The 13,259-nt window shown below is 37.8% G+C and overlaps 1 protein-coding gene across 5 annotated transcripts in view; it reads left to right on the top strand.

Moving 5' to 3' along the window:
* The first annotated feature begins 372 nt into the window (after nucleotides 1–372).
* Nucleotides 373–13,259, top strand: part of Klra2 (killer cell lectin-like receptor, subfamily A, member 2) — a 75,752-nt gene continuing 62,865 nt past the window's right edge. For 2 of the 5 annotated variants that reach the window (XM_087658480.1, XM_087658481.1), the window contains exons 1-5: nucleotides 373–477; nucleotides 2,354–2,517; nucleotides 3,134–3,157; nucleotides 3,789–3,878; nucleotides 4,749–4,970. In XM_087658480.1, coding sequence (XP_087514606.1) covers nucleotides 2,406–2,517; nucleotides 3,134–3,157; nucleotides 3,789–3,878; nucleotides 4,749–4,970 — 448 coding nt within the window. In that variant the 5' untranslated portion in view covers nucleotides 373–477; nucleotides 2,354–2,405. The remainder of the gene's footprint in view (nucleotides 478–2,353; nucleotides 2,518–3,133; nucleotides 3,158–3,788; nucleotides 3,879–4,748; nucleotides 4,971–13,259) is intronic. The other 3 variants (XM_087658483.1, XM_087658482.1, NM_001009486.2) reach the window with 2 other exon arrangements.

Here is a 13,259-nt window from a genome sequence, read left to right as displayed (position 1 = left end):
ATCTATCAAAGAGAAGAGTTTTACAGTGCAAATGTCTTTGAAAGGTATTTGTAAAACCCACAGGTACAATAAGCATAATTTAAAAACAAAAAGTTCAAATAGAAGAAAATCACAAACAGAAATTAGAAGCAGGGGAACTTCAGTCCTCCCCTTTTCCTAGTGGTTTTGTTACGGACACTGGTTTTGCTTGCTCTGAAGGAGTGTTATCTTCTTGGTCTTCAGATATCAATTAAGGACATCTATTGCCGCCTATGGCATAATACATTGGCTCTTTCCTTTGAAAGTCAGCTTTCATCATGCAATTTCCTCTTTTTGCTCTGGCAAGAGGAGGGGCAGGAAATCATGAGCTGGCACACCACTCAGAGCTGATTCAGTTCTATCTTTCATCTTGGAGCCCTAAGGACGAGGAAAGGCCAAATTGTTGCCCAATAGAGGATAAATTCCCTCCGCCAGAATCATTTCCTGGTAGAGACACAGGTAACAGATGCTTTTAGTGTTTTTCTATTAGAGTTTTACATGATGTGACTTGACGGCAGGATTGATGGGGAAACCCTGTTGGTTGTGTTAGATCAGTTTAACTCTGGCAGTGTGTGAAAATTGGAGTTCTGCATTCATTACTTTATTTCTGAGTTTGCGGTGACTTCTGCTGTAAGCTAAGAAATTATGGGTGAGGATCTATGGAGTTTATTACTCTTTAACTCTGTCAAAAGATTATATCTAAGTCATGTAGAAGAAGTCATAATAGGAGCCAGGTAAGACGGGTCAGTGTGTGAAGTTCATGCCGCAGAAGTCTGATTGATCACCTGACTTTGATCCCTGGAGAAAACTTGAAGGTGAAGTGAGAGAACTCACTCGGTAATGTTGTCCTCTGGACCCATATGTTTTGTGGCACAGGCAGTACTCCAACAACAACCATAACAGTTTTAAAAAGAATTCTGTAGTGGGAAGACTCCTTTTTCTTAAAAAAAATCTTGGCTGGCAGTAGTGGCACACACTTTAATCCCAGTCTCATGAGGTAGGACAGGGGTATTTCTGTGAGTTTGAGGCCAGCTTGATCTGCAGAATTAGTTCCAGTATGGCTAAGGACTACGCAAAGAAACCCTGTCTTGAAAACAAAGAAATAAACGAAAAACAACCAACCAACCAAAAGAGAGAGAGAGAGAGAGAGAGAGAGAGAGAGAGAGAGAGAGAGAGAGAGAGAGAGAGAGAGGGAGAGAAGAAAAATGTGAATAATTTCAGAAAACTTCATTAAAAATTTAGGAAAGAATCAATCTAGGTACAGTTTATTTCCCATGTTGCCTGTGAATTATTACCTCTGTTATTAAAGTAAGTGGCAAGATTATTTAATATTATAATTGTTTATATTATCAGATTAGATCTTTTTGGGCATCAGCTAATAATGATGGCATACTGACAAAAATTTTTTTTCTTATAGGCTCCTTGTCTGGCAATATCATATGCTAGAATGTAATATTTTAGATGGTTGTATACGTGGAATAATTTGGGATTAAATTTCAGGCTGTATCCTGGTATTCCCCTCCTTATTACTCCCACACTCCACCAGTGCAAGGACTCTTTTCACTTACCTGGTTTCTTTAGGTATTTCATGTTAGGTGGAAAATCTGAAGACTTGGAGCCAGAGCCTCAGCTACTAGAGAAGGTGTGGCATTTGTCTTTCTGGGTCTGGGTTATCCCACTCAAAGGATCTTTTCTGGTTGCATCTATTTTTCCAATGTGGACTCTGGAGAAGAATGTGCAGGGTGTGGCTGGGTGGAGGGGTTGTATATCTCAGGAGTTTGAGCTTCAACTCAAGAAACATTAATGTACTTGGACCCCAAATTTTAATCATCTTCTATATAAACATTCAAATATTCTTTTGAAGGTGCCGTCTGGGAAACTTGGATAGATAGGCATAAATGTCAAGGCTGAAAGAACATTTTATGTTCATGTTTAACAAAATGTATGCATAGTTTTAAAGCAAAAAATTTTATTTATTAAAAGTGTTTGAATTTTTATCCTTTGAATTGATAGTTTTAAAGGATTTTAATGATTTGTGGTGATAGCAATTTTGCCTAACTTTTTCATGTATACAGAATATTTTGAAAGTGTAATGACAGTATTTTTAACGTTCTTTCCATATTTCTTAATGATGATTACTATGACCATTAGAGGTATAAGCAGATTTAACAGAAATATGCAGAGAGGTCTCACCTGTGTGTGTGGAAATCAAGGTCAGTCCATGTCAGGGTGTTTGGATAATTAAGGGAATTAGTCATATCCTACCCCTTCCCAACCTAATGCAGCATCAGATCCAGGCACCTTCCTAAAGATGGACATTTTAATTTTTCTTTAGAAATCTCTCGAGGCCATATTTTAACACAAATCATAATTTGCATACTCCCAAGATGAGTGAGCAGGAGGTCACTTACACCACTGTGAGATTTCATAAGTCTCCAGGGTTGCAGAACCAAGTGAGGCCTGAGGAGACTCAAAGGCCCAGGAAAGCTGGCCACAGAGGTAAGTGTATTTATTATCTGAACTCACCTCTTTTCTATTCATTGTAACTTGACTTTTTAAAATAATATCCTACTGGCTCCTAGCAAAAACAGCAATCCTATTTCTAGTTGTTAGCTGGTAACAAAAGAAAGCCAGATGGTCAGAGGAAGAAAAAAACGCTTGAAAATGGAGAAGTGAGAAGAGAAGCATCCTGTCACATTTAAGAATTCATTGTGAGGGGTTTTGCTTTGCTTTTGCTTTTGTCTAGCAAAGAAAAGTTCTGAAATCTTTAAAAGTACAGACAAACTAGAGTATGAAGAAACACCAAATGTGCTAGAGAAATAAAATCTGGAAGGAATGAAAAATGTGCAGTAGAAACAACAACTACACTCCAGCTGAAGGAGTCTTCATTGTCTTAACTATCCTCAACATCTAATGTAACAAGGGCGCAACAGTCCTCATTCAGAAGAGGAAGTCTCTTTTTGAGAATAAATTACAGAGGAAGAGAGAGGAGATGAGAGAGAATTAGTGGGTATGGGAATGAGTAAACCCTAGAGTTAGTTCCTGAAAATGTCAAAGAATAGTTCTGTTTATTCCTGAGAAAGAGAAATTCTCACTTTTCTATTTTCCTTTTCAGCTCACTCCGAATGCAAGGTCAGAGGTAAACTCCAAGTTGAGAACATTAACGTAGTTGATGTGATAATTGGGAGCTTGATTTTCCTGTTGTGAACACCTCAGACGCACAAAGATGTTAAGTATTGTGCAGAGAAAAATAGAATTTATGGAAAATTAGTGTTGTCTTCTAGACCCCTTTAATGATGCATCTGGATACAAGTGAGGTCCAGAATAGCCACAGTTCCCTAACAGTTCTCAAGAACATTCATACCTCTTTCCTTTCTCTCCATCCTAAGTTATGCTATCTTGTTTGCCTCCAGTGCTTTCTGCTGGATGCACTTTTGATCCTGTAGAACTGGGTATGGGTACATGCCTGTCATCTAGCTCCTTCTAGCCCGAGTCAGGAGTCTTTAGTACACAACACCATAGGTGAAACAAAATCAACAGCCTATTAAATTTCATACGTGTATAATCTTGCACAGTGGGTACATTTTAGGCAGACATCTACAGTTTTGAAAGCATACTTACATTTAATTGGTATCATAGACCTCTGCAAAAATTTTTAGAGACCAGAATCCTCTTGTTCCTAATTAATGGAAAAGTATAATTAGTTTTGGGACTTGTTATTTTCATGGTGATAATTTTGTTTGTTTGTTTGTTTGATTGATTGATTTAAGAGTGTTCGGTCACCTGGAAGCCCATTGTGATAGTTCTCGGAATCCTCTGTTCCCTTCTCCTGGTAACTGTGGCAGTATTGTTGACACACAGTGAGTAACTGCTCTAGATAGTCTTTGTCTCTCTGCCTAAGTGATAACTATAGACATCAATTATGCAGACAAACACTATCTATTTACCTGACTATAGTCAGGGGATAAGCCACATAACTCTGGACTTCATTTTTTCCCCCTGAAACACTACAGTGCCCTGTTCCCTTACAAACCTAATCTGTTAGCTCTGGGGCTGGTAGGAGCTGCTCTGTTCTGTATCATATGTGATCATGTTCTTTCTTTGGGCTTGGTAATAGTCTCCCTTCTGACTGCGAAACCTATGTAAACATTCTGTGAGAAACAGCAGTGCAAAAGAAATGATTATTTATTTTCATTTTCCTTAGTGTATCTTGAGGTCATGGTGAAGTAAGTAGGCTAGATCTGTACAGAGACATTAAAGTTTCAGCTGTATTGGATTCCTTCACATCTTTAAAGGAAATCACTCCCAGACTGTGCTAATTCCTCTTTATATATCTGGACTCTGCTCCCCATCTGGTCCAAGCTGAATTGTGCCATTTCTTCATGTGTTTTTTATTTCATATTTTCAGTGTTAAGTGTTCACTGAATATTTCACTTAGGTATTTATTTGTAACTTGTCGGAGGGGGAAAATGAAGTAGTTAGAAGATATGGTATTTTAAACATGCTTTAATTTAGCCGTGATTTACACTTCACACTGAAGTTGCTGATGGAGTGAAATTGATGTTTCTATATCCATAGCTAGTTAATTAAAGGGTTACTTTCTAAATGTTTAAGTAGTAATTAAAGTAATGATATGTGTTGGTTGTCAATATGCGCTTTCTCTCTAATTTAACTTTCAGTATTTATACATTATGAACACTTTTGGTGCTGATTATCTGCTATTATTTTAGTTTTTCAGTCCAGACAAGAGAAACATGAACATGAGCAAAGGCTAAATAACCTCGATCAACTGTACCATGTCATGAAAAATGACAGCTCCTTAATGGAAGAAAGATTAAGAAATAAGTCTCTAGAGTTTGAGACTTGCAAAAATACTCTGGACAATCTCAACAGAGAACAGAACAGATGCTACAGGGAAAGCAAGATTGATTTAAAATGCTTTAAATACAAAGGTATGGAGGGGATCTTGAACAAAGAATTGCAGCATTTTGTATTGTTTCTTTAATTCAAGACCTGAAGTCTAATTAGCAGCTTATGATGCTGGTGATATGTGAGTTAATGGTTTGGGTTTACTTATTTCATGCAGGGACCTGAAACCCTGGAAATACCTGTTTGGATTAGGAGAATCTTACAATATCTAGAACCCAGTGGCCATTCTGGCTACTACTGTTTTTAGGTGATAGAAAAGCAAGTCAGTACCCTTTAGAATTCATGTTCATGAACAAATCCAAGAATCCAGATTTGCTCTTGATAGAAAATAGAAATTTCTAGTAAGATTGTATTTACGTCAGGATTGATATCCCCACTTCTAAAAGTCTCAGAGTCATCCCCATAGACCCTCTGGGGACTCCCAGAATCCCAAGTCTCTGCCAAGTCCTAGAGATTGAACTCCCCTTCCCACACTGATCTCCCTGTTTTCTCCCTGCTCTCCCTACATATGGTCTCCATCCCCTGTCCTGCTCCATTCCCCTGAGAAAGATTGAAACATCTTCCCTTGGACCCCCTGTTATTTGGCTTCTTTGGGTCTGTTGATTAAAGCATGATTATCCTGTACTTTATGGATAATATCCACTTATAAATGAGCACATAACATGCATGCCCTTTTGGGTCTGGGTTACCTCACTCAGGATGATACTTTATAGTTCCATCCATTTGCCTGTGAAGTACATAATGTTCATGTTTTTAATGGCTGAGTAGTGCTACATTGTGTAAATGAATCACGTTTTCTTTATCTATTCTTCAGTTGAGGGAGATCTAGGTTGTTTCTAATTTCTGCCCATTACATATAAAGCTGCTATGAACGTAGTTGAGCAAGTGTCCCTGTGGGATGGTGGAGCATCTTTTGGGTATATGTCCAGGGGTGGCATAACTAGGTCTTGAGGTAGCCAAAATCTTCTGAGAAACCACCAAATTGATTTCCAGAGTAGTTGTATAAGTTTGCACTCCTACCAGTCGTGCAGGAGTGTTCCCCTTGCTCGAAATCTTCACCAGCATGTGCTGTTATTTGGGATTTTTATCTCAGCCATTCAGATGACTGTGAGGGGGTTTTGTATGCATTTCCCTGATGACTAAGAATCTTGAATATTTATTTTCTTAAAGATATAAGATGTTATTTTTTCTATTAAATTATTTTATTTATTTAGATTCCAAAAGTTGCCCCCCTTCCTGGTACCCCATCCCAGAGTTCTTCAACCCATCCCCTCCTGGGATTCTGAGAGGGTGCTTCCCTACCTGCCCACCCATCACCACCTCACCCCCACCAGCATCCCTGGGGGATCAAGTTTCTGCAGGATAAATCTATTCTCTCCCACTGAAGTCATACAAGGTAGTCCTCTGCTACACATGTGCCCACAGCCCAGCCCATGTGTGGTCCTTGATTTCTGGTTGAGTTCTCAGAACTCTGAGAGATCCAGGTTAGTTGACACTGTTGTTCTTCTGATGGGTTGCAATCCTTTTCAGCTCCTTCAATCCTTCCCCTAACTCTTCCCTATTGATCCCTGGCCTCAATCCAGTGATTGGCTGTATCTGTATTTGTTCTGATAGAGCCTCTCAGAGGACAGCCTTGCCAGGCTCCTGTCTGCATGCACAATATGGCCTTAATAATAGACTCAGGGTTTGGTACCTATCCCTGGGTTGGATCCTGATTTGGTCCGGTTACTGGGGGTACTATATTGAATAAATAGGGAGAGAGTGGACTAGTCCCTGATTTTAGTGGGATTGCTCCAAGTTTCTCTCCATTTAGTTGAATATTGGCTACTGGTTTTCTGTTTATTGCTTTTACTATGTTTAGGTATGGGCCTTGAATTCCTGATCTTTTCAGGAATTTTATCATGAAATGGTGTTGAGTTTTGTCAAATGCTTTCTCAGCATTTAATGAAATGATCATGTGATTTTTATCTTTGAGTTTGTTTATGTAGTGGATTACATTGATGGATTTCCATATACTGAACCATCCCAACATCCTTGGGATGAAGAATTTTTGATCATGATGGATGATGGTTTTGATGAGTTCTTGGATTCGGTTTGTGAATATTTTATTGAGTATTTTTGTGTTGATATTGATAAGGGATATTTGTCTGAAATTCTCTTTCTTTGATTGGTCTTTGTGTGCCTTAGATATTAGTGTAATTGTGGCCTTATAGAAGGAATTGGGTAGTGCTCCTTCTGTTTCTATTCTGTGGAATAGTTTGGACAGTATTGGTATGAGGTCTTCTATGAAGGTGCGATAGAACTCTGCACTCAATGCATCTGGTCCTGGTCTCTTTTTTGTTGTGAGATTTTTAATAACTGCTTCCATTTTTTAGGATTTATGGGATTGTTTGGATGGTTTATCTCATCCTGATTTAACTTTGGTACATTGTATTTGTCTAGAAAAATTGTCCATATCCTCCAGATTTTCCAGTTTTGTTGAATATAGGCTTTTGTAGTTGTATCTCATACTTTTTTTGAATTTCCTCAGATTCTGTAGTTATGCCTCCCTTTTCATTTCTGATTTTGCTAATTTGGAAAGACTCTCTGTACCCTCTGGTTAGTCTGTGTAAGAGTGTGTCTATCTTGTTGATTTTTTCAAAGAACCAGCTCCTGATTTTTTTGATTCTTTTTATAGTATTTTTTGTTTATATTTGGTTGATTTCAGCCCTGAGTTTGATTATTTCCTGCCTTTTATTCCTCTTGGGTGTATTTGCTTCATTTTGTTCTAGAGCTTTTAAGTGTGCTGTCAAGCTCCTAATGTATGCTCTCTCCTGTTTCTCTTTGGAGACACTCGGAGCTATGAGTTTTCCTCGTAGTACTGCTTTCATTGTGTCCTATAAGTTTGGTTATATTGTGCCTTCATTTTCATTAAATTCTAAAAATTCTTTTCTTTCTTTCTTTCTTTCTTTCTTTCTTTCTTTCTTTCTTTCTTTCTTTCTGTCTGTCTGTCTGTCTGTCTGTCTTCCTTCCTTCCTTCCTTCCTTCCTTCCTTCCTTCCTTCCTTCCTTCCTTACTTCCTTCCTTAACTAAATTATCATTCAGTTGACTGTTGTTCTACTTCCATGTATATGGGCTTTCTATCATTACTGTTGTTATTGAAGACCAGCTTTAGTCCGTGGTGATCTGATAGGATGCATGGGAATATTTCAATCTTCTTGTATCTGTTGAAGCCTGTTTTTTGCCCATTAAGTGGTCAATTTTGGAGAAGCTACCATGAAGTAATGAGAAGAAGGTATGTTCTTTTGTTTTAGGATTAAATGTTATATACATATCTGTTAAATCCATTTGGTTCATAACTTCTGTTAGTTTCTCTATGTCTCTGTTTAGTTTCAGTTTCCATGATCTCCATTGATGAGAGTGGGGTGTTGAAATCTCCTACTGTTATTGTGTGAGGTGCAATGTGTGCTTTGAGCCTTAGTAATGTTTCTTTTATGAATGTAGGTGCTCTTGCATTTGGAGCATAGATTTTTAGGCTGTCTGTAGTCCACCTCATTGATTTCTTTTTATATATTAGATATTAGTCCACTATCTGATGTAGGATTGGTAAAGATCCTTTGCCTTACAATATTTTGCAACATTTTCCCCTGTGTTTAAGAATTTGAGACTCTTCCCCATTTTCTCTTCTCTTAGTTTCAGTGTGACTGTTATATGTGGAGGTCCTTGATCCACTTGGACTTCAGCTTTGTACAAGGAGATAAGGATGGATCAATTTGCATTATTTTACATGATGACAGTCAGTTGAATCAGCACCATTTGTTGAAAATGCTATTTTTCTTCAACTGTCTGGTTTTTGCTCATTTGTCAAAGATCAAGTGACCACAAGTGTGTGGGTTCATTTCTGGGTTTTCAATTCTATTCCATTGATCTTCCTGTCTATGTCTGTTCCAATACCATGTGGTTTTTATCATGATTGCTCTGTAATACAGCTTGAGGTCAGGGATGGTGATCTCTAGAAGTTCTTTTATTGTTGAGAAAATTTTTTCTGTCATGTTTTTTTATTTGTTCCAAATAAATTTGAAAATTGTTCTTCCTAGCTCTATGAAGAATTGAGTTGGAATTTTTATGGGGGTTGCATTGAATCAGTAGATTTCTTTTGGCAAAATGTCTATTTTTACTATATTAATCCTGCCAATCCATGAGCATGGTAAATCTTTCCATCTTCTGAGATCTACTTTAATTTTTTTCTTCAGAGACTTGAGAGTCTTGTCTACAAATATTTCACTTTATTGGTTAGAGTTATACCAAGGTATTTTATATCATTTTGCATCATTTTATATCTGATTTTCCAGTTTTGTTGAGTATAGGCTTTTGTAGTAGGATTTAATGTTCTTTTAAAAAAATTCCTCATTTTATTGTTATGCCTCCCTTTTCTTTTCTTTTTTTTTTTTGAATATGAAGAGACTTTATTGTTTTTATCAGAAAATTTCAAACATGCACAAAGTGTAGCCATATTAGAGTTTGGGTTATGCCTGCTAATTCCTGTAATTTTAAAAGTATAATTTATTGACAGTTTTTCACACCAACTATCCTAGATTATTGCAGAGCATTTGCTTTAACTAGTTGGGAGGCATGAAGAAGAACTAACTTGGAAGGTATTTTGAGGGAACTGTCACGGCCGCCATCACCCCCTTCATGTGGCAAACTGTAAATGTCTTAGAACCAAAGCCATCCTTTATCATGGAAACACATGCCTATCAACGTGCAAGTCACCGAGCTGGCATGGGCACATGCCAATCAAACAGGCAAACAATCACTTTGATCGAATTCAGTTGGAGATTCATTCAGGGCCTACCATTGGTTAGGCAAGGCAGTAGCTATTGTGTCTGTCACAAGGAAGAGTGAACGGTCACTCAAAGATATGAGAGGATTTAACTAAGTCTAGTTGTATGGGTTTCTTAAATGCCTCCCTTTTCATTCCTTAATTTTGTTAATTTTGCTATTGTGTCTGTGTCCTCTGGTTAGTATGCTTAAGGGTTTATCTATCATGTTGATTTTCTCAAAGAACCAGCTCTTAGTTTTGTTAATACTTTGTATAGTTCTTTTTGTTTCTACTCAGTTGATTTCATCTGTGAGTTTTATTCTTTCCTGCAGTCTACTCCTCCTGGGTGTATTTGTTTCTTTTTGTTATAGAACTTTAGGTGTGTTGTGAAGCTGTTAGTTTATGTTCTCTCCAGTTTTTTTTTTTTGGAGGCACTCAGAGCTATGTGTTTTTATCTTACCATAGCTTTCATTGTGTCCTGTAAGGCTCGAAGTGAGTCTTAACTACTGGGAACCCTGGCCCCTGAAATGAGATATGAGAAAAGAGTTCAATGCAAACACAATAGCTTTATTTTCTGGCAGATTGGGGTAGACCTTTAATTAGCCAATCATGGCAAGTGACTAGAAGGCGACCCTGAATGTATATAACAAGCAGTTTTTATACTTTTTAGGGGTACGGGTTACCTCAGCAAGGTTACAATTTAAAGTTATTGGCTAAGCATATTGACCTATTGGCTAGCAAGCACATGATTATGCATTCGAACTCTATCTGGGACCAGAAAGTCAGATGACTATCAGCCAGTACATTCTGTGGTTTTTCAAGAACATCCCTGCTTCTCCCAAGAACTGTGGGTGGAGAATGGAACTTGACCTAGCCTTGACCAGAGGCGAGAAGCTAGTACTTGGTCTAATCTTGACCTGAAGTGGTTGCAGTAAAGCTGGTGAAAGCCCTTAGGGTCCTTCATAGGAACTCCATAACCTACCTACTTTCTATCAGGCCAAGCCTCTTAATAGCTCTTACAATTCAGTAAAAAGTAGGTTCCTTCAGTCCCATAAGTAAGGGTATATTGTGCCTTCATTTTCATTAAATTCTAAAAAAGTTTTTAATTTCTTTCTTTGTTTCTTTCTTGACCAATTTATCATTGAGTAGAGTGTTGTTCAGCTCATATATATATATATGAGCTGAAGTCCATATATATATGGACTTTCTGTCATTTTTCTTGTTAGTGAAGATCTGCCTTACTCTGTGGTGATCTGATAGGAAGCATAGGATTATCTCAATCTTCTTGTATCTGTTGAGGCCTCTTTTGTGACCAAATATATTATTAGTTTCACAGAAGGTACCACAAGGTTCTGAGAAGAAGGTATATTCTTTTCTTTTAGGGTGAAATATTCTATAAATGTCTGTTAAATCGATTTGGTTCATAACTTCTGTTAGTTTCACTGTGTCTCTTTTTAGTTTCTGTTTCCATGATCTGTCCATTGATGAGAGTGGTGTGTAGAAATCTCCTACTATTATTGTGTATGGTATAACATATGCTTTGAGCTTTAGTAAAGTTTCTTTTATAAATGTGGGTGACGTTGTATTTGGAGCATAGATGTTCAGAATTGAGAGTTCATCTTGGTAGATTTTTCTTTTGATGACTATGAAGTGTCCTTTCTTATCTTTTTTCATAACTTTTGGTTGAAAGTTGATTCTATTTAATATTAGAATGGCTACTCCAGCTTGTTTCCTGGGACCATTTGCTTGGAAATATTTTTTCCAGCCCCTTACTCTTACTTAGTGTCAGTATTTGTAACTGAGGTGTGTTTACTGTATGCAGGAAAATATTGGGTCCAATTTATGTATACATTCTCTTAGTCTATATCATTTTATTGGGAATTTAGTCCATTGATGTTAAGAGATATTAAGGAATAGTGATAGTTTCCTGTTATTTTTGTTTTTAGAGGAGGAATTATGTTTGTGTGGCTATCTTCTTTTAGGCTGTTGAAAGAAGATTACTTTCTTGCTTTTCCTAATGTTTAGTTTCCCTCCTTATGTTGGAATTTTCCATTTTTATCCTTTTGAGGGTTGGATTCCATTTTAAGATATTTTGTAGGTATTTAGCGGGAGTCCCAAACCGGCGGATCCCTGCCCGCAGCAACTCCCAAACCCCGTGGGAGAGAGCCCTCACCGCCTGGTCAGGTGGGCACTCCTGAGACTGTAGAGCAGAAGATACCACCAATAAAGCCCACCCCTGCCCACAACCCTGACCCAAGAGGAAACTGTATACGGCCTCTGGGTTCCCTTGGATAAGGGCACAGGAGCAGTGGGTCCCCTGCCTCTGAGACACCCTGGATATAGAAAACCAAAAGAAGAGACAAGGAGCTGTAGATATGAGCTTCACCAACAGAATACAAGAGATGGAAGAGAGAATCTCAGGAGCAGAAGATTCCATAGAAATTATCGACTCAACTGTCAAAGATAATGTAAAGCGGAAAAAGCTACTGGTCCAAAACATTCAGGAAATCCAGGACTCAATGAGAAGATCAAACCTAAGGATAATAGGTATAGAAGAGAGTGAAGACTCCCAGCTCAAAGGACCAGTATATATCATCAACAAAATCATAGAAGAAAACTTCCCTAACCTAAAGAAAGAGATACCCATAAGCATACAAGAAGCCTACAGAACTCCAAATAGATTGGACCAGAAAAGAAACTCTTCCCGTCACATAGTAGTCAAAACACCAAACGCACAAAATAAAGAAAGAATATTAAAAGCAGTAAGGGAAAAAGGTCAAGTAACATATAAAGGGAGACCTATCAGAATCACACCAGACTTTTCGCCAGAGACTATGAAAGCCAGAAGATCCTGGACTGATGTCATACAGACCCTAAGAGAACACAAATGCCAGCCCAGGTTACTGTATCCTGCAAAACTCTCAATTAATATAGATGGAGAAACCAAGATATTCCATGACAAAACCAAATTTACACAATATCTTTCTACAAATCCAGCACTACAAAGGATAATAAATGGTAAAGCCCAACATAAGGAGGCAAGTCTACCAAGGAAGGACACTTCATATTCATCACAGGAAAAATCCACCAAGATGATCTCTCAATCCTAAATAACTATGCCCAAATACAAGGGCACCTACATACATAAAAGAAACCTTACTCAAGCTCAAAACACACATATCAACTCACACAATAATAGTAGGAGACTTCAATACCCCACTCTCATCAATGGACAGATCATGGAAACAGAAATTAAACAGAGACATAGACAGATTAAGAGAAGTCATGAGCCAAATGGACTTAACAGATATTTATAGAACATTCTATCCTAAAGCAAAAGGATATACCTTCTTCTCAGCTCCTCATGGTACTTTCTCCAAAATTGACCATATAATTGGTCAAAAAACGGGCCTCAACAGGTACAGAAAGATAGAAATAATCCCATGCGGGCTATCAGACCACCATGGCCTAAAACTGGTCTTCAATAACAATAAGGGAAGAATGCCCACAT

This window comes from Rattus norvegicus, chromosome 4 (assembly GCF_021556685.1).
Source record: "Rattus norvegicus strain SHRSP/BbbUtx chromosome 4, alternate assembly SHRSP_T2T, whole genome shotgun sequence".
NCBI classification, from domain to species: Eukaryota; Metazoa; Chordata; class Mammalia; order Rodentia; family Muridae; genus Rattus; species Rattus norvegicus.
Note: the sequence above shows the minus strand (reverse complement) of the source record. Positions and strands in the feature narration are given on the sequence as shown.